The 22,166-nt window shown below is 38.6% G+C and overlaps 1 protein-coding gene across 9 annotated transcripts in view; it reads left to right on the top strand.

Moving 5' to 3' along the window:
- MDFIC (MyoD family inhibitor domain containing) overlaps positions 1–22,166 on the top strand; it is a 59,009-nt gene that overhangs the window by 7,345 nt on the left and 29,498 nt on the right. For 6 of the 9 annotated variants that reach the window (XM_064142092.1, XM_064142088.1, XM_064142090.1 and 3 more), the window contains one exon: positions 6,173–6,304. The exons of 1 other annotated variant lie outside the window; for it this stretch is intronic. In XM_064142092.1, the coding sequence (XP_063998162.1) occupies positions 6,173–6,304 (132 nt within the window). Of the gene's footprint in view, positions 1–6,172; positions 6,305–11,183; positions 12,048–22,166 lie in introns of those variants that run through there. 2 more of the 9 variants (XM_064142086.1, XM_064142087.1) reach the window with 2 other exon arrangements.

The following is a 22,166-nucleotide window of genomic DNA, read 5'->3' as shown; positions in this document are numbered from 1 at the left end:
CACATGCTTTTCAGTCCCTCACAACAGCTATAGGCTCGTAACAAAGAATTGTTTTGTTATCTTTCCTTTTGGAAACATTCTTCAAGTTCTTTTGTTCCTCATAGATCTACTTTTGTGCTTAGGATGTTTTTTTTTTTTTTTTTTTTTTTTTTTTTCTGTGGTGGTGCTGGTTTTTTGGTGGTTTTTTTTTTTTTTTGCTTTGAGGGTCAAAATCCTGTTTGGGATACTTTGAGCTTTTCACATGTGTGTTTAAGCTTGCATCTACTTTTTCAGAGAGAAGCCTGGCATTCTGAGGATTTGTGTTTGCATTTCAGCAGCTGGGTGAAATTTAGGTATCTAAGTAAGCTTCCCTCATTCCTTCTCTCTTAAAAACTTTTGGGCTGTTGCTGACTGCATTTTTGGAGGTCACAATGACTGTACGGTGCCAGTCCATTCTGCTCGTCCCTCTCTCCTTGATGAAGCTATGCACTTAGGTTTCCAGAAGCCCTTGCTTTACTTGGTATTTGGTGCAGTCCATCATATTGTTAGTGAACAGATACTCAGTGTGTCAAAGCAACAAAGCCTTCTATTGTGGCAGCAACAGAATTTCTAACTCATTTTCTATCCACAGTATCCCTATCATCTACACAAGGGCAGGGAAGCTCTACAGAGAGACTTTGATAGATTGGATTGATGGGCCAGTGTTAACAGGATGAGTTTCAACAAGGCCAAGTGTCAGGTCCTGCAGTTGGGTCATAACAACTCCAAGCAAATCCCTTGGAGAAGTTTGGCTGGAAAGCTGTCTAGCAGAAACGGACCTGGCAGTTCTAACCAACAAGCAGTTGACAATAGGAGCAAGCAGTGTGCCCAGGTGGCCAAGAAAGCCAAGGGCATCCTGACTTGTATTAGAAATTCTGTGTCCAGCAGGAGTAGGGAGGTGACTGTCCTCTTGTACTTGGTGCTGGTGGGGCCACACCTCAAGTATTGTGTTCAGTTTTGGGCACCTCATTACAAGAGAGATGCGGAGGTGCTGGAGTAAGTGCAGAGGAGGGCAACAAAGCTGGTGAAGGGCCTGGAGAATAAACCTTGTGAAGAATGACTTGGAGAGCTGGGGCTGTTCAGTTTGAAAAAGAGGAGGCTGAGGGGAGAACTCATTGCAGTCTACAGCTACCTGAAAGGATGTTGTAGAGAGCTTGGTGCTAGTCTCTTCTCACAGGTAATTAGTGATAGAACAGGAGGGAACAGCCTCAAGCTGCAGCTGGGTAGGCTTAAGCTGGACATTAGGAAAAAAAATAATGGAAAGAATGGTCAGGCATTGGAATGGGCTGCCCAAGGAGGTGATTGTGTTTAGAGGTCATTTGGACGTTGTGCTTGGGAATATGGTTTAGGGGTGAACCTTGTAGGAGTAGGGTTATAGGTTGGACATGGTTCAGAGATTGAATATTACATTGAATATTACATAGTTACTGATGCATTAAGGTATTTTGCCACATGTGAACACACTGATGCCTATTTCTGTGTAAACTAAAAGTACATAGCTGGGTGTATGAGGACAGCTGGAATGTAAACCTACAAATGAACAAGCACTTGAAGAATAAAGGAAGTTTGTGAGACTGGAGTTCTTGGAGGTTTGTATTGCAAATGTGCATCTGTTACCTTTGTTTTTGTATTTTCTCCCCATTGTGTGTATTAATTTGACATCCATTCAGTATGTTCTACACTGTCATAAAGAGAGGTAGAATCAATGTAGCTCCAAAGAGGGATAATTCGTTGGGAGGTTCTAAGAGGTTGTCAATAATTAGTTTGATCTATATTCCAATAGGTTTATAAAGGTATTGAAGACAGAGTGGAAGGAGTCTGGAGAGATTGCCTTGGATATACTTCTTGCTTATATATAAGTCTTTCTAGATAATTCTTGGCAAACAGGTTTTGATTCTGTGAAATACATATATTGCTATGCAATTTTTGAAATACATATTAAAAAACTCTGGTAAAATCAATGCAGATACTGCGAGGTGGTTTTATATATGCTTAAATCATTCCAAATGACAAAGAAATAGGAGGTTACTTTGTTTACTTTTTTTCATTAAACAGTCATTTGGAGATGTGATTAAAATTGCAGTTGTTATATAGATATGATTTGGGTTGTTAACCATTTCAGTTCTGAACTTTGCCAGCATGTTGTATCTATAGCTTATTTAAACCTTAAACTTGCATTAATCTCCATACACAAGTGAAGTTTGTGCCCATGCTTACCTTCAGGATAAATCACAGGGTATTCTGTGTGGGTGTCACTCTTGCTGGGCTTTTGACTAAGAAGCTCTTCATCCTGAGGACTGTTGTTAGTTTAGTAGAGGGATGTAGACACAAAGGCCACGGGTTTAGGGGCTGAACTCTGGTAGGTAAGAAGATTATATTGCTTTTGTGACATGACCTAGAGTAATTCACTGTGGTTTTGAAGACAGATTGGATTTTTACCTCAGTACCGCCAGATTCAGAACATGAGTCTTTTCTTTCCATTATTTGAACTGCTAGGAAGAGCATCTCTCTTTCTTCTTGGCTGTCAGCTTTGAGGGTTAGTCACATGAAAATGGAAGGGAGTAGTAAAGGAAGCAAAAGCTAAAATAGTAAGGAAATACTACACAAAAATTCTCAAGGTAATCTTGATTAAAACAGAGAAGTGTTATAAATTTATTTGAAGATACAGTAAAAAAAGCCATACCTGCTTATGGCTAGATCCAACCATTAATATTTGTGCCAGCTGTAGACTTTATTAAAGCCGTTCTGTCACAAGAGTGGCATATCAGAGAAGATAAAGGTCTTTGTGTCAGCTCTTACTGGACTCACAGATATGGTATGTTTCATAAACTACTTTTAACCCTATTCTTATGCACCTAACACAAAAATAATGGCATCAACAAAACACAGCCAGGAGTGTTACTGGATCTGTCTTTGTGTGTGATTGCTTGTTATTAATATGCATCTCTAGAATTGAAAAAAAAAAACAAAACAACAAAGTGATGGGCATCAGCTGTTTACTACAAGGAAGTAATCAATAAATTCATTTGTACTAAATCTGGGACCTGGTGCATATTCAATAAAAACCAGATCAATTAATCAGGGCGCCAGTATTTGCCTGTTTTTGGTGTTCTGATGCATCAGAAGCTGTGTCTGAGAAAATATTGAATAAACATAGTTTAACTAAAGTCTGCTTTTTCTAAAACTCCATTGTACTAAAGTCTGCCTGGGTTGGAATTAATTTTATTCATATTACCCCCTGTAGTGCTGTGTTTGGGGACTGTGACTAAAATGAGTGGTTTTGGCTATTGCTGAGCAGCACTTGGACATCATCAAGTTTTTGTCTTTCAACATCTCACCCTTCCAGTGAGTGGGCTGGTGGTGCACAGGGCCTTGGGAGTGGACACAGCCCAGACAGCTAGTGCAAGGTTAACCAGAGGGATATTCCATGCCATATATTGTCATGCTCAGGAGTAGAAACTAAGGAGTGGAGGTTCTGGGTGAAGTTGCAATTGCTTAAAGATTGGCTTGGGCACCAGTCTGTGGGAAGTGACAAGCAGTTGCCTTTGCATCACTTGTTTTAATTCCTCTATCCATCACTTAGTAAACTGGATCTCAGCCTGTAAGTTTCCACACTCAGTGCTCTTTCTGTTCTTTCCTCTCTTCTTGTTGGGAGCTGGGAAGGGAAGGATTTGCCATGTAGTCCTTAGCTGCTGCCCAGGGTCAGCCCACCACACCCACAGAGCAGCATCTGACAGGAGATTAGCTGCAGGTAATCTTCGAATGTAAAGTAAGATAACCAAACACATATTTAATAGTATAGGTCTCTGTTATGCACATTCATGTGAATTCAAATAGATCAAAGAACAGAGAATTAGTGTTCATTGCTGTAAACTTCTTACCAAAATTGTTTGTTGTTCAATTGTAACGTGGGATTTTTTATTTTTCTTTTTAATAGTGTCTCTTACTTCTTGTTAACTGCTAATATAGGTTGCATGGCTTTGACTGCCCGTTTATCATAGCCAGCTGGAATAATAAACATGATAAATACACATACAACCTACCAAAAAAAAAAAAAAAGACTGAAAAATAATTCCAGGAATGAAATCTAAATTCTTAGGAATAATGGTGCTTACTTGTATTTTGCACTCCTTTGGGTTTCTTAGATAAAAATCTAATTTAGAACATTGAGGTCTCACAGTATTACCATTAGTGTTTCCTTAGAGTGACTCATTGTTTACTACATGAAATAACAGGGCTCTGCAAAGTCATACTATATACAAGAAAATTGTATACAGTAGCTCTGCATTTTTGTACTATTGCTACTGGGTAGAGCTTATAATTTTGGTGTTGTTACTGCAGTAAAGTAATTTAGGAGCAAAGTCTTTAAAAATAGCTAATTTAAGCCTATTTTATGCAGAAAGCAGAGTGCTTTTCTGCTAGCTCTCTCCTGGACACTACTTATTTTTGTTCAGTCTATTTCAGGGCACTTTTCATACACTTTTGAAACACATTTGCACTGAATGCGTGCCTGCATGGGCAAACTATCGTACTTCAGGACAGCAGGATTTGTATCTGATCGATATCAGTGATAAATAATTTCTGTCTGTGGTTATTTTTGGGTAGGATGGGTGTCTATGTAAAATTAAGTCATCAGGGCAAGAAGTTGTCAACAGACATCTTCCCAGTCACTTCAGCAGCTTTAAACCACTTGCAGTGAAATGGTTGTCATTTTAGCCGGGCTTGAGGAAATATTGACAAGTTATTGAAGAAGTGGTGACAGGAGTTAGGGCTCAGAGAGAAGTACCATGGAGGTAGCTAGGTCAGACATTGCAGAGGTGGAAATTAATAGAAGGGAAGCAGCAGTGCTTGAAGGGACATGCTACTGTACATACAATATGATGGCATATATTATTTTGAATAATGTTCAGTGCCTCAGTTTAATAGGGTAGATAACAAAAGTGGAAAGTTAGAATTTAAAATCAAACTGCTCTTGGTTACATAAAGAAACTAACCTTTAGTGTGTTGCAGTAGCAGGATGTGACTTTCTGTGTCTCTAGACTGGAACCATTGCTTTACTAGAGGATATAGTATCATTACGTTCTGATAAGTGGTTTATAAACACTTTCATGTTTGAAACAAATAGAGCTAACAGATTTTTCAACTGCTGCTTGTTTAGTTTTACTGTAAATATTAAATATTGTAAGTGTACTAAAAAAAAAAACCCTAACCCAAAACTGGAGTCTGAAAATATTTAATGTTTTACAGATCCCTAGAGTAAGTAATATAAACTGATACTCTGTCACTGTGAATAATGAAAAAAGTAATTCCAGACTTGGGAATGTTTCCTTGAATGCCAGTAGGAAAAACCTGTAGCAGTCAAGAACAGAAATACTTGTGTGTGTGAATTTGACTATTAAAATATTAAGACAGTGAAAATGAAAGCTGTCACCTTTACTTGAGAAAATGCATATGTCTGCATATGTTAGCTGGCAGAAATCACCAAAAAAAACTCCAAGATCTGCAATCTTGTGAAATAAGTTTAAGAGTCTCTCAAATAACCTTACCATGGAAAATTTCCCTGCATCTTGTATATACTTGGAAAGAAGAACTAATTTTGCTTTTCATCATAGGCTAAATGTTGATTTTTATTCAGGAATGGATCTTAAAGAGTTATGTTTTTCAATAAAAAGTAAGTGAGTATGTTATAATAAATTTCTGTATTAATCAGTTTTGAAGTTGCCACAATATTTACTAAATCATATGTTCAGTTTTAATAATACAAAACAGAATTTTGTGGATTTTTTGTGGCTTTTATATGCCAAAGCCACATGTACTTGGGCAAAACATTTTGTTGGGGTTTTGTGACAAAAATATTAAAGATTTTATCTGAAAATTTCCTGGAATTTGTTTTTACAAAAATCTCCTGAATATTATTTTGCCTGATTAAACACAGTATTACTGAAAGATTTTCTTAAAAGAGAACTACTTTGGTACGGATAAGAAAACAAATTGGAAAACAAATTTATTAGGAATTATTTCTAAGAAAACTAAATGAGCTGCTGAGACAAATTGTGGTTTATGATCTCTTGTTTTTAAGTTTCAAAGATGAGCTTTGTTCACACAGAGGAAAAATACCATAGAAACTAATATCTTAAAATTTCTTTTTACTTAGAAAAAAATGGCCAAGAGAATACTGTGGCAGGAGATAAAAACATAAAACAGCCTTCCAGTAACCAAAGTATCCAACCAGAGATACAAGACCAGTCTGTCTGGGGAAATCGCACTGATGGTGACCTCATCAGAAGTAAGTATTTCCAGAAGGAGTTATGCCATTTAAGCTTGCTTTGGCAGTGTAACGGGATACTGCCTGTTGACTCAGTTAAATGTGTGTCAAATGCAATTGTGTTGCAACTATAATGCATGTATACCGATTTCATTTCCCAGAATGACTCCTGTCAGTGTGCGTAAGCAATGAGCTCAAAGAAAGGTGTGATTTGAGAAGTGCAGTATAACGCAGACCTCTGTAGCATCTACATTTTAAAGCCTTAATGTTAAATTCTTCTCTTACCATTCATAATGGGATCTGTATATTTAATAGGCATATGAGTTGCAGTATTCAACTGTGCTGGGTGTCATCACCCTTAATTTCACAGGTTATACATTTAAGTGGCAGAGTAAATTATGCTGAAGGCAGTTGCTTGGAGATGCACCGAGTGCTGGTCAGATGTAAGTTTCTGAAGAGTTTTGAATCTTAAAGTAGTTAGTCCTTTCCAAACTAGAAGAATGCTGTAAGGCAAGGTTCTAGACCTATGCTGTGGAACTGTTTTCTTTTCAAATGAGTTTTTGCAAGTTCACATTCTTATTGTATGTTTTCAGTGCTTTAAAACATAGAAAGGTATGCAAGATTGTTCCCATTTTTCTTCCTTAAATATCATACTCTGTCCACAACTTCACCCTCCTGCGGCAAAAATATTCCTGTCTGCTGCCAGAGCTAATACTGCTTAGAAATTCTCTGAACACTTGAATTTCAGTTGCTCAAGGGTGGGACAGCATGAGAAACTTCTCTAATTATAGGGTGTATTCAGAATGCGAATGGATTAAATGCTGAGTGGTGCTCCAGCTCTGAAATAGTTATCTGAGCACACACTTCAGTATCAGTCTGTCTTTACACTGCACATGTACTATACTGTAGACAGTGCAGTAAATTCATGTTTCTGAACCTCCTGTTGTCATGCCTAGTGATTTTTCTCTGGAGTGATCTGTTTGTTTGTAGGGTTGGGTTTTTTTTTGTTAGGTTTTGTGTTTGTTTGTTTGTTTTAAAGCATATCTATACAAATTACTTCTCTTGATCTTTATGTTAACATTATTTTAATTTCATAGTTAATATTTTTTTCTAAATAATTCTAGGTTAATGTATTGGATATTTAGATCTTTTACAGGAAACTTTCATTTTGCATATCAGATAATTATCTAGCAATTTTAAAATAATTCTTAAGGGGGTATAGAGATGGAGAAATTGTGCTGCACAGTTTGAGAGTTCACTTAATTCCAAAATATTAGTTTGTAGACCTAACTGTCCCAGAACAAGCAGTTGCTTCATGTTTGTGTTGAGGACATGTGAAGGTGTGTGGCATCTGCTGCTTTTGGAGTGGCCTCCTTCTGTGTTCTGTGTGCTGTGGAGGACAGAACTAAGGACAGAAGGGTGGTGCTGTAGTTCTTTTGATGTGGCTGCACTGTGGAAATGAGAGAGGAAAAGACAATTTGGTTTTTTTTAATGTATATTAGACATTGCAGCAGATTGCACAAGTCCCTGATAAAGGGCCTTGACAGTTACATACAGTTACGTATCTCTATGATGGGAGGGTTATCTGCTGCCAAATTAAGAAATTGATAAGAAATAAGGCAAAGAAAAAATTTGGAGATATCGTGTATTGCCCTAGTGTGCATAACTGTAGTCCTCTTAGGGTCACCAGTAGTTTGACTTTGTAAAGAGCAACTTCACATGAAAGCTGTAAGTTCCTAAATTCTAGCTGTAATTATTGAGTTTTGTATGATAGTTGCTTTAGTATGAGGCATGTTTGAGTAACTGCCATGATGTGATAGACATTTGTTTCAAATTCGTTAATTTTTTTAACCTTTAATGTTAAAGTCTTCTAGATTGAAGAAACAAAACTTATTCACAAAGCTTCTTATCTTGTTTTATGGGGCTGTAGCTATGAGTAGAGAAGCCTATTCTATTAAACAAAAACAATACATTGAGAAACAGTGTTTAGCTCAATTACAGGTAGTTTGCAGAATTTTTGCAACTTCATCTACCTGGTAACTAAAATCTGAAAAATAGAGCAAGCAGAGCAAAGAGAAGCTTGTTTCTCACAAAAATTACTTGGTTATTTCATCTCAAATAACAAGTATCATATCTAAGAATTGCTGTGATTCAACCAGGTCTATTAGCCTGATAGACTACAGTTTGCCAAATACAGCATATTGAGAGAAGCTTAAGGTTAAAAATATGCAGTGTTTTGAACATTGCAGTCCATCTTAAAACTGTTTCTTTAAATTCTTTCAGGCAGGGCATACTTAATCTTAAGTATTAGCAACCATTCACCACTGTCCTAATGATTTTAGTTTCTTTTTTTCCTGTACAGATTGCTTTCCACCCCCACGCTTGATACATACTCCATTTGTGTTAGTGTTTTCAGTTTGTAAATGTTTCCAGCATTTAATTTCTAAGGTTTTCCCTGTTTGCAGCTGGTTTATCCTGCTGTGATATGGAAGTTGATTAATCCATTGGGTTTTATTGACACACCAACAATGAAGTCCAGTGTTAGAGGCTATGCAATGACTTAATTATGCATGATTTCTCATTTGCACTTGTGAACTCAGAAAAACAAAGGTATAAAGGTGGATTTCAGGTTTTTAGCCAGAATTTTTACACATGGTACTAGGTTATCATCAATGTATGCTGTTATGTAGGGGAAGAAATGTTTAGGGGAGAAGAAAATGCCAGTCTTGAACACCGTTTGCTTGTGAGGATTTAATTTCCTTTCCAGTTCTCAAGCAGGACCTTAGCCATGTGATATTTAAGAAAACAAAAAACATCTACCACAGATTCAAATTGTCATGAATAATTGATTAATAATAACCCAATTCTCCAGATTAAATACCTAAAATATGCCCGTGTTTTACAGATAGAAAGGTCATTGCTATCCATCATTTCCTAGCTTCAAATGGCTCTTTCTCCTCCATGAAACACCCTCCTGATAAGCATGGTTCTTAAGAGAAAGGAGTGTTTCATTCCAGTGTGTAGTGATTAAATGATTTCTTATCAAAACTTAGTGTTTTATTCACTACATTCTTCTTAAGTGCATTTTCTTTTATTGAAATTAAAAAAAAAGGTATTTTTTTTGTTGTCTATATTTTTAGGTTCACAGTTTTACTTAACATGACTATTAATTTAATTTTAACATTTCAGTATTCCCTTTTCCTTCTGGCTAAGTGAGCAAGTGATTTTCCTAGTTTCTTCCTATCAAGAAGATAATCTACTGTTTAGAATTGTGGGTTTATTTTGGTTTGATTTGGTTTGTTTGTTTGATAGTAATTCAGATACCCTTTTTTGGCTAATTTATCTTGTAGAGTCATCTTATAATTATTACTATTTTAGATGACTGTGTTTACTCTGTCTGAAAAATGGTGCACAGTGCTTGGGTTAATTTGAATGGTTCCCTTCATACCTACAAAGTATGACAAGTATGGTCTTCTTTCAGTATAACAGTGTGAGCACAGAAATTTTGCATAATAGATTAATGGAAATTATCCAAAATCTACTGCTGATTCTGAATGATACATTCTTTTAGTTAAAAAAAGGCAATTTATGCACAATATTTGAAATATATCCAAGAATGAGATAGTGTGAGCCTGTTCATGAACAGACATCTGTTAGTTCAATGCATAAATACAGGAGCATAGTATTTTATTGTTTAGATCCTTCTTAAATAAAATAAATCTTTGAAGAATTTGGACAGTAGAAGGAATGAAGGTGTGAAGGTCCTCCATGAGAACTCCTCTCCCAGAGAGAGATTTTCTAATCCTCTCCCCAGAGAACTAACCTGTGTCTCTCTGACCTGGCAGATCTCTTAACTCCCTGTGGTGGCTGAGGAGCCTGATGGGTTTTTAACTTCTCAGCCAGTTGTAAGCTGGTTAACAACAGATGCATTTTCAAAAACATTCTCCAAAAATACTGTTATCAGCTAGTTCCCTCAGCATAACATGGAGGTAAACTGTGATTTACTGTAATAGTTTTGTACTTAAAATATTTTTTTTAGCTGGGAAAGAGTTAATTTTCTTCGTATCTGTCTGCTGGGGTTACACTGCAGCAAGTTTTCAGGCACTAAATAGTGAGATGTGACTTTGGTTATATAAACTGGAAGAAAGCTACCTAAATAAGTTGTACAGAATATTTGGAATATGAAGAATTCACTGAAGATGAAGCATCTCATAGAGGTGATAGTGAAAATTATATCATTTAAACAAATTTTGGAATTAAGTTGTCTTACAGGCAGGCCAGCATGTTGTGCATCAGAAGTACTAGGGTCTGTAAAGGACCTCTGAAATTGCTTCTACTGCCTGTACACCAGTTGGCTTGTGCGGTAGCCTCAGAAGTACAAATGAAAAATCAGGAGCCAGTGCTTCCAGGATACCAAGAGACCAAACGTTTTCTGTAGTCCAAATAAACTAATCAGATTTTGCAGCTGGTGCACACAAAAGCAAGTGGAGCTCCTGGAGCTCATGTTTGCTACTGTTCACCTGGGTCTTGATGATTCAGCTGAGGTTGTTTAGATTTCCCCTCCTTTTTTATGGATAAAGATGATGCACTCTTTCCAGTCTCTGCCTGGAAGACTCCTGCAGAAAGTTAGACCTTTTCTTGCTGAAATTGTATGCATCTACTCACCAATTTGATTTCCCCTAGGAATTTCAGGGATCAAACCTCTCAGCTGAGAAGATTTTAGATCCAGGGAATTTCACACCTCATTGCTGCACAACCATAGCATTTTCATTAGTTTCCATGTCACTATATCCTGGGCAGAGAGGCATTTTTCCAGATAGCTGTATCTGTATAGTTAGTCTTCAGAATTTAAGATTGAGTTTTCACTGTTTGCAGGAGTTGCCTGGAGAAGGACCTGAGTGCTGATGACCTTGGTCTAGTCTCTTATTTGTAAACAGAGCCTCTGTGGGATGCAAGTATTTTCTGTGTAGCCTCTTCCCTTTGACTCAAAGTTGAATTAGAATTCCATTTAAGTTACATCAGAACTATGTTATAGTGAACAGCACTGAAACTTGGTGGGATGTTTCACACCACTGAAGTGGCACAATAAATGCCTGCAAACACGTCAGAAGGGAGGAGAGGTCACTCGACAGGACTACGAAGTTGTCATGTGGTTCTGCAAGGAGAGAATTAGAAGGGTCAAAGCCCAAAGATAAATTTATCTGACTTCAGCCAGACCACAATAAATCATTTTACAAATATATTAGCAACAAATGGAGGACCAAGGTGAGTCTCTGTCCTTTACTGAATGTGGGACCTTTCCAGAAGGGAAACAGAGAGCTGGTGACAAAGGATATGGATAAGACCGAGGTGCTCAACAACTTCTTTGCCTCAGTCTTCAACAGCAAGGGCTCCAGCCACAACGCCCAAGTGACAGAGGGCAAAAGTAAGGACTGGGAAAAGGGAGATTTGCCCACTATAACTGAAGATCATGTTTGTGAGTACCTCAGGAATCTGAATGTGCACAAGTCCATGGAGTCTGATGAGATTCACCCACGGGTCCTGAGGGAACTGACAGATGAAGTTGCTAAACCACTGTCCATCATATTTGAAAGGTCATGGCAGAATGGTGAAGTTCCTGCTGACTGGAAAAGGGCAAACATAACTCATATCTTCAAGAAGAGAAAAAAGGGTCACCCCAGGAAAAACACACCAGTCAGTCTCACCTGTGTGCCTGGCAAGATCATGGAGCAGATCCTTCTGAAGACAGATGGGAAACAAAGAGGTGATTAGTGGTAACCAGCATGGCTTCACCAAGGGCAAATCATCCCTGACAAATTCAGTGGCTTTTTATGATGAAGTCACAGCAACAGTAGACAAGGGAAGGGCAATTGACATTATCTACCTGGACCTGAGTAAGGCATATGACGCTGTCCCACATGACATACTGGTCACCAAACTGGAAAAACATGGCCTTGGTGGGGGGAGCACTGCTAGATAAGGAATTGGCTGGATGGTCGCATGTGGAGAGTGGTGATCAAGGGCACAATGTCCACCTGGAGACCAGTGCCAGGTGGCGTCCCTCAGGGGTCAGTGACAGCAACCATGTCCTGGGCTGCAGCAAGAGAAGTGTGGCCAGCAGGGCAAAGGAGAGGATTCTGCCCCTTTACTCTGCTCTTGTCAGACCCCACCTGGAGTACTGTGTGCAGTTCTGGAGCCCCCACTCAAGAAGGACATCGAACTGTTAGAGTGAATCCAGAGGAGGGCCACAAAGATGATCAGAGGGCTGGAGCACCTCTGCTATGAGGACAGGCTACAAGAGTTGGGGTTTTTCAGCCTGGAGAAGAGAAAGCTTTGAGGAGACCTTGTAGTAGCCTTCTAGTATCTAAAGGGGACCTACAGGAAGGCTGGGGAGGGACTATTTACAAGGTCTTGTAGAGACAGGATGAGAGGTAGTGGGTTTAAACTGGCAGAGGGGAGATTCAGACTAGAAAGGGTTAGGAAAGGGTTCTTTACAGTGATGGTGGTGAAACACTGGCACAGGTGGCCCGGCAAGGCTGTGGGTGCTCCTTCCTTGGAGGTGTTCAAGGCTAGGTTGGATGAGGCCTTGAGTGACCTGTTCTAGTGGGAGGTGTCTCTGCCTATGGATGGGGATTGGAACTGGATGATCTTTGAGGTCCCTTCCAACCTAAACCATTCTACGAGTCTATGATCAGATGTAGGGTGTAATGTAGTGGTCAAGGATGAGGAAAAGGATGAAGTATTCTTCCCTTCTTTGCCTCAGTCTTTAGTACTAGTTCCAGTTGTTCAATAGATACCCAGCTCCCTGAGCTGGAAGATAACAATGGGAAGCAGAATGAAACCCCCATAGTTCAAGAGATGCCAGTGACATGCTGTACACTTAGACATACACAGGTCTGTGGGGATGGATGGGATACACCCATGTATACTGAGACAGCTGGTGGAAAGGCTCATCAAGCCACTTTCCTGCATTTATCATCAGCTCTGTCTAACTGGGGAGGTTCCAGTTTAATGAAGACTGCCAAATGTGATGCCCATTTATAAGGAATGGCAGAAGGAGGGTCTCAGAAACTACAGGCCTGTTAGTCTGACCTCAGTGCTGGGGAGGATCACAGAGCAGGTCATCATGAGAGCCATCACTCAGCGCATCCAGGACAACCAGGCTATGAAGCCCATGGATTTATGAAAGGCAGGTCTTGCTTGACAAACCTGATCTCCGTGCATGACAAGGCCACCTACATGGTGGATGAGGGAAAGGTTGTGGATGTCGTGTACCTGGACTTTAGTAAGGCCTTCAGTGCAGTTCCCTGCAGCCTTCTCTTGGACAAACTGGCTGCCCACGGTCTGGACAAGTGCACTCTTTGCTGGGTCAAAAAGCGGCTGGATGGCCAGGCCCTAAGTGTGGTGGTGAATGGGATTAAATCCAGCTGGTGTCTGGTCACAAGTAGTGGCCCCCAGGGCTCAGTATTGGGGCCAGATCTGTTTAATGTCTTTATCGATGACCTCGATGAGAGGATTGAGTATATCCTCAGTAAGTTTGCATAGCATCAAGCTGTGCAGGGAAGTGTTGATCTGCTGGAGGTGAGGAAGGCTTTGCAGAGGGATCTGCACAGGCTGGATCAGTAGGCTGAGGCTAACTGCATAAATTTTAACAAGGCCAAGTGCACATCACTGATGAGGCCACTCTGTGAGTACCACACTCAGTTTTGGGGCCCTCACTACAAGAAAGACATTAAAGTCCAGGAAGGTCCATTAAAGGTCCAAGGAAGGGCAGTGAAGCTGGTGAAGGGTCTGGAGAACAAATGGAGTGAGGAGCAGCTGAGGGAACTGAGGTTATTTAGTCTAGAGAACAGCAAGCTGAGGGGAGACCTGAACTAAATGAAAGGAAGTTGTAGCAAGCTGCATGTAGGTCTTTTCTCCCAGGTAGCAAGGGGTGAGAGGAGATGGCTACAAGTTGCAACAGGGAAGATTTTGATTGGGAGTTAGAAGAAACTTACTCACTGAAAGGGTTGTCAAACACTGGAATAGGTTTCCTAGGGAGGTAGTTGAATCACCATCCCTGGAAGTTTTTAGTAGACATTTAGACATACTAAGAATGTGGTTTAGCATTAGACGTGGTAGAGTTAGATAATGGTTTAACTCCAAAACCTTAAAGGTCTTTTCCAACCAAAGCAGTTCTATGATTCTATTAATGTTTCGAAGCAACGCAGTTAATGATGGATTGCAATAAGTGAGGAATTTGTATACATTTGCACAACAGTAGTCAAACATCACTGAGAATTTTAGAGTGCACCAGATGATCATAAGCTAGATATGTGGTGGAGGCACCATCCCTGGAGGTCTTCAAGAAGAGACTGGATGAGGCACCTAGTGCCATGGTCTTGTTGACTGGATAGGGCTGGGTTATAGGTTGGACTGGATGATCTTGGAGGTCTCTTCCAACCTGCTTGATTCTATGATTCTATGTGTATTCTGCACATCACTTGTATCCAGAATGACCTGTAGCCATTTCTGTTTTACCTTACTTCTGACTCCCAGAACATCATTTGAATTTCTGTTCTGAGGCTGGGAAAGTTTGGATGGCACTAATCATCAATATCGAAGATGAAATTCTTAAAGTAATATGATTACTGTGCTGTGTTTGAGCCTGAAGAAAATGTTATCTTAATTTCAGAATCATAGAATCATAGAATCAACCAGGTTGGAAGAGACCTCCAAGATCATCCAGTCCAACCTAGCACCCAGCCCTATCCAATCAACGAGACCATGGCACTAAGTGCCTCATCCAGGCTTTTCTTGAACACCTCCAGGGACGGTGCCTCCACCACCTCCCTGGGCAGCCCATTCCAATGCCAATCACTCTCTCTGGGAAGAACTTCCTCCTAACATCCAGCCTATACCTACCCCGGCACAACTTAAGACTGTGTCCCCTTGTTCTATTGCTGGTTGCCTGGGAGAAGAGACCAACCTCCCCCTGGCTACAGCCTCCCTTCAGGTAGTTGTAGACAGCAGTGAGGTTCCCCTTGAGCCTCCTCTTCTCCAGGCTAAACAACCCCAGCTCTTCTTTGTTGTATTGGCTCTATTTCAGAATTAATGTGCTATTGTGCCTAGATGGGAAAGAGTATTTGTATTTTTTTCCTGATTAGTTCCTTGTGTAGGGGAAACAATACCACATATTTGTAGTACCCCCTTAAAGAGCAACTCTGTCTGCATTCTACATTAAATATTGTACTACAAAACCTATGAGTCAATGCCATTTTAAACTGCTGTTTTTAATACTAATAGTACTCAGCTAGGCAATTTTAGCACAGAAACACCAAATTACAAAGTTTATGAAAGTATCATAGTGGAAGTTGTACCTTTAGGGAACCTGTTTTCTGGCAAAACTTAACAATGGCAAAAAGGCTTTTAGTTTTTCACATTTTGAAATGTTATTTTATCTTTCTCTGTTGTTTGTGTGGAATGTTTGAAGTAGGTTTATACAGCTGAAAAGTAGTGTTGTGTGCTGTGTGAACATCAAAACAGTTAAATTGATTCTTAAAAATGCAGAGGGCCCAAACAAATTTTTAGTCTTTTGAATGTTGTGTTTACTGATGAAAAAGTGAAAGATAAAGAGGGGCTTATGGTCCCAGCAGAAGGTTTACCTTAGTCATTAAGGTTAAATATTTTTCTTCTTTAAATAGCTATCCAGAGGAAAGAAAGGTCCGAATACTGCTTACTTGTTCTGCATTTTGGTAATACCTGTAGCGCAAAAGTAACCACAAACAACTTTTCCTGAAGATATTTTTATAAAGAGCAAGAGAAAACAAAAGCCTATGACCTATTTGCATGTTGTGGTGGTGGTGGCAGTGGTGTTTTGTTTTCCATACCCAAAGGATCTCTTTGAAAAACATTCAAATGTCAAACAGCTGTGGTCACCCAGGCTATTTCTAATACTGGTGATGTAGGCCTTCAGAAATATTGAGGCTTGATTTAAGAGAATGTTAAGGCCACCTGAGCCTTAAATATTTATAACTGAACTAATATCCTGAGCATTTCTGTGAAAAATTCATTTTTTTGTATAGAGACTGCTCATTAAATTTGTGATCATGAGATGCAAAACCATGGTGTTGTAACACAGAAGCTTTAAAATTTTGAGTTTTATGTCTGCACCAATGAAAATTAGAGGCTTAATTTTCCTTTGAAACCTGCTTGGCTCAAATTCTGTGCAGTAACACAATTACCATGTTTTGACTTTAATCCAAATCCAAATATTACTGCACTTGTTTAGAGAAAATGGCAAGATTTAGCAATGCTAATGTTAATTACAGTAGAATTTCAACTAAGAGGCTATTTCCTGTTGTAGAGATTCCCCAAGTTTAACTCAGTGTTACTGATTTACAACTCAAACATAAGGTTATATAATGTTTGCATAAAATGCTATGAGGTTTGCTTTTGAGACAAGTCAAGTAGAGCAAACTGTCAAGCATGTCTGTAAAATATGTGGCCTATGAGTCAGATTTGACCTTCAGGGCAAGTTTTTTGCCCCTGAGAGACAGTATAAGCTGTTAGAAGGCATGCACCTTTTCCTATCTCATTTCTTTGTTAGGACAGATACGTATTTTCAAATGCATTCTATAAATTGCAAGTTGAAATAAAAAAAAAGAAACTTTTAGCAGAAAAGCAATGAAAGATAATTATACTGACCAAAACTGGCCATAAGAGCAGTGTCAAACCAAAGTGAACATCTTTTAGATGTGTGCAATTCAGAAATACAGGCAATTAGCGAACAATACTCCTTTTGCTTGAATTTTAACTTGAAAGAAACATTAAGTTTTTGTGAGAAGATTTGAGACCACCCTGCCTGGAAAGGTTTGTGTGAGTGTTCAAACTGAGTTCTTCACAGGGATGAATCTAAAAAAAAATACTTGGATGGTGAGGCAGGTTACAAAGATAACACACCTGTAGTTTTCTTATATGTAATTCTATTAAATCACATTTGGCAGTTTAGTAATTCCTAGCTCACTTTGTAGCTATGACTTTATAAAGTGTTTCCCTGCCTCAATATGTATTCTTCTGTGTGCTCACTTTTTAGTGATAATAGTAATTATATTTATAATGTAAAATCAATATTGAGAAATATTTCTATATGGTAATAGATCTTCCAGTAGGACTATGCACTGGTTACTCCATAAAGTGTCTAACATTGGAATGTTCACAGATCTTAAGCAGATTTAAAGATCTTCATGTATTTAACAGTCTTCCTCACAGTCATTCTGTAAATTGTTCTGTGCTGGTTTGAGACTTGAAAACTTGAAACTAGTGTTTACAACAAATAAGACAGTGTTTAACTTTGGAAAGATATTGAAGGGAAAAACACACAACACAATTTAAAAGCAGGAATTATAACAAAAGGTTTGGGTTTTTTTGGTTTAGTTTGGTTTCATTGGGTTGGTTGGTTTGTTTTTCTCCATTCTTCTTGTTCCTTTCCTGGGACTTTCACTTCATCTACTTTTCTGTCCTTCTGATTTTCTGATTTCCACCTGCAGGGCAGCATTATATCTGAGCAATCTTTTGCCTGAAATTGAGATGAGAAACTCAGTCTTATTTTTTAATAAATAAATGACTGTTTGATTTTGACTGTGTGTATATTACAGAACATCTACCTCTAGCTCTATGAGGAGAGTAATGGAGGGACCTCATTTGCTGTGCTGTGCTCCCTCCTTGAACAACAAAAAATAACCTGTGAAAAACTTTCTGTTGTTATCATGTCTGCATCCACACCAGAATCCTGAGAGGACAGCTGGAATAGAGTGAGAAATTTAAGTCTTGTTATCAATATTTTGTTGGAAATTTGTTGAGCAAGTCCTTATGGAAAACGATAGAAGGCTTGTTTGTTAGCACAGGAAGGTTTCCTATAGAATAATTCATTTTACTCTCAAAACATAAAAGAAATCTGTTTCACAATGACTATAGTGGAATGACACTTCAGAGTTTTGACAGTTAAAAAATAAATTCTTTAGAAATTGTAGTAATTTTGAAAGAAAGTAAAGGGTATGGATTGGTGATATGGCTGAAAGAGAAGTGGAGGTTATCATGGTGGAAGTCCAAGTTAGAAGAGCGTCGAAGGTTTGTTCCCATTCTTACTAAATCCTTTTGCCTGTGCTTTATAAATTAAGAAGAGAGAAAAAAGTCTGACTAATCCTTATTATAGCCACTGTCTCTAAGCCATTTTTCTTGCTTTTGTTGGCAGAATTTTCTCTAGTCCCCTCTTTCCCTTGTTTCACTTGGTTGTTTTTTTTTTGTTGAACACTACTTTTTTCCATTTCCCACTTCTTTCTCTATTATAATTACATTAAGCAGTGATATAAAGGTTGTGCATCGAGGCTGACTGGAAGTAATTTTTAAGTGTCTCAGTGTAAAAGCCTGTTTACTTCAGCTTCTCTGTGTTAATAGAAATACTTCAACTCTTTTCTAAGTAGCAATGAACCTTCTTGTTAGAAGGAGGACTTTGACTATTGGATAATTAATAGTAAATAAAACATTACAAAAAAGTATTGTGCATTCAGAAAAAAAAACCAAACCCCAACAACAAATAAACTGTTAAATATTACAACACACTATGAAAGTCTTAACTTCTGGAGTCATATGATTTAGTAAGATCTAAATTTTCATAAAATAAACAGAAAAATAACCTGTCTTTAGTTTGTATCCAGAGACAAAATCTGAAAGTTAAAGACTCAAAAATAGGAATACCAATAAAAAGAGTCTTATAAAATAAAATATTGATGATTTTTGTGTCATTTGTGCAGAAATAAAAGTAGCACTGTACAGAAACAAGGAATTTTGTTTAAATTACAGAACACTAAGTATAATACAACAGAGAGATGTTCCCATCGTGAGCTGTCATTTCCAGCAGCCTAAGAAAAGTTTATGGCATAGTAAAATGTAGCTAGTTGTACTGAAGGAACAGTAAAAAGTAGGGTGCAGGAATTAACTCCCAAGTGACAGGACTCTGCCAGCAATACAAATAAATGGCAGATGGCATGACTCTTGAGCAGAGTGGATAAGTATGTGTCAAAAAACAGGGGAGTTCTGTCCTTTTGGCAGTTTTCTGAGTAATTTCCTAAGAGTTTTTCTGTTTGGGACCAAGAACTGCAAGAAGCAAGGCTTGAGATGTTTCCCAGGCATGAAACAGCAGCACAGCACAAAGGTATGGAGGCATTGGTTTGGCTCACCTGTCACCAGACTGGTCAAGCTGCTGTTGCTGCCGATGACACAAATGCTTCTGTGGAGCTGAAGGCTTGTGTAAGCAGCAAAGGAAGGTTGGTTGTGTGTGATGTAGTTACTGTCTGCTATGAGACAAAGACTGATGCTGTACTTCGGGTCTTTTTGGAGAAAAGGAGACTACTGCCTCAGCTGTGACTTTTTAAAGCTCTTGAATTGTAAAAGGCTGCAGAAGTAACTGTAAATTCTAATATTTTCACTTAAAATACTGTTTGTTTTCTTTGAAATCCTTCAGCTTATTTGCAAATCCTTCCAAGTGTTTCTGAAACTAAAAATGGACACTTTTCAGTATTGTGAATAATGTTGACATAGGACAGATTTAAACAGAAAAGCTGACTAAATAAACTCCAGTGGGCCAGATGGTATAGTTTTATAAGTTGAAATAAATGTTTTTCTTATTTTTAAGAGAGAGTGAGAGTCATTCCATATGTAATATTGAATGCTTTGAAACATGTTAAAATAAGAATATTCCCTTTCTATATGTTAGAGATAAAAACCTACAGTTCTGCTTCATCCTGCTAGAAAAAATTACCTGTTTCTTCAGATAATCTGGTGCCTTTGCCTTTGTGTTAATGCATTTTTTTTACTCTTAATTTTTGTTGTTGTAGATGTTCAGTCGTGTGAGATTGATTGGGGTTTTTCAGGTTTTTTGGTTTATTTTTTTAGAAGGATAGATTTAACTGTGGCTCAGTTATCAGAGCTATCTTGTGAATTGTTTGATCAGCTCATATTTTGCTTCCTTTCAGGAAACTGAGTGTATAATTTTTACAGGAAGTTTGGTCTGCACCAAACACGGTCAGCAATCTGACTTTTGCACTGCTCTAAGGGATGTGTCCATGAGCAGCAGGCAAAACCTACTTTATTTCCCCCCCTTTTTTTTTTTAATTATATTGAATTCATATAATGGAGAACTTGCCCAGGATGGGTGGATTAGTCCAGCTGAGTTGGAAAGAGGCCTTCATAGATCATATTGGTATAATACAGTGAATAAGAAGTAAATGAAAACCATTTTCCTTTATGCTAAGTTTTGTTGACAATTAATTCATCTTTAAACTGAATGCACAAATATCCTAGCTGATACATTTTTACATTCTGAAATAGAACTTTACCTATCCCTTCAGCATATGACACTAATGTTTTAGGGTAAACCAAAGTCAAACTGCCTGTAGAGTGGAGAGGGGAAAGAGCTGTGAGCTCTGATGCAAATGCAGCCTTTTGTCCATAGTTGCTTGCAGTTTTGAATTTAGGGAAGGGAAAAAAAATACTCGAGGTTTCTTAAGGACTCTGATAAGAAAACTTGTCAAGGTGTGTTCTCAAGAATCTTATTTGTACAGTCTGCACAATATTAATTTATCTGCAGTTGTGCCATATCTATTCAAAGCAGACTGTGATGGTTTGGGTGTTTCCCCCCTCACCCCCCCCCTTTAGAAATCACCCAGACTATACTCAGCTGGCTCTGGAAATATGAATGAAGCTTATATTTACAGCTGGCACAATATACAAGCAGATATTTACAGTATATACAGTTATAGACAGAAATATACAACGTAAAAGGTAATACACAAACACAACTTCCCTCCCAGAAACCTGAGTCCCCAGGAGGGGCTCTCAATCACCCCAACACCTTCCCCCTGCCCCTCTCAACCTTACCTCAGTCCCAAGTAAGAATAGAGGTTCAGCCAAGAGGTTAAGAAGCAAAGGTGGGTTAGGCCAAATGGAAGGTGTGTTAGAGAGATGCAGCTCAGTCAGCAGCCCAAGCCAAAGTGGGAGAAAAATGGCAAGAGTGTTATGTAATGTTTTCATTTCTTTTTCTCATACTCCTTATCAAGACTGAGCGAAGTAGACATCACCATTGTTTTCCTTTCACAGCCTATAATCTACTTCTTCTCACCAAAACATTCTACCCTGCTTCAAACTAGCACACAGACCAAAACTGTTAGTTCAAAAAGGGGAAAAAAGCTTTTCGTTTTGGGGTTATCCTGATGCTAAGCTGATGCATTAGTGGCATAAAGCAGTCCAAGAGTCAGCTTAGGTTATGGTGCTCTGCCTGGGCTTTCTGTATGTGACTCAAAGTCTTCTGGTGATCTGAGGTCCCTGGAATTCTTTGGGATGGGGAGGTCCCACTCATCAAATCGTGGATCAGGGATGTGGGGGTTCCTGTGCCCATTTCCCAGACTTTGCTTACCATGAGGGAATTCCTGTAGCAGACACTAAGCACCTCATGTATTTAATGTTATCCATGCAGATATGTATTATTTCTCTTTCTACTCACACTTTGGTTTTACTGAAGCACAGGAAGTAGATGAACAGTTGCTGGACTGTACTATGTTTCCATGTCTTTTTTTTTCCTACTGGCAATCACTGTTAAGTAGTGGTAACAATGAACTGGGTCATGAAGAGTTATTGTTGCGGACCTGAAGTCCTCACCCTGCTCTCTGACACAGAATTTCCATGCTGAATATGGCTGATTTTTGGCCTGGGCTCCAGGAGCTTCTCTGACCCCGAGTGCAAGGGTACGATGTGCTTATCTTCATTTTATTTCACTGCTTGTCAGTTAGTGATTTATCATTTAATTATTTTCTTGTAAAATTTGTAGTGAGCACTTCAGCTCTAGTGA

The sequence above is a fragment of the Pogoniulus pusillus genome, chromosome 4 (genome assembly GCF_015220805.1).
Source record: "Pogoniulus pusillus isolate bPogPus1 chromosome 4, bPogPus1.pri, whole genome shotgun sequence".
NCBI classification, from domain to species: domain Eukaryota; kingdom Metazoa; phylum Chordata; class Aves; order Piciformes; family Lybiidae; genus Pogoniulus; species Pogoniulus pusillus.
This window is presented reverse-complemented; position numbering and strand designations above follow the sequence as displayed.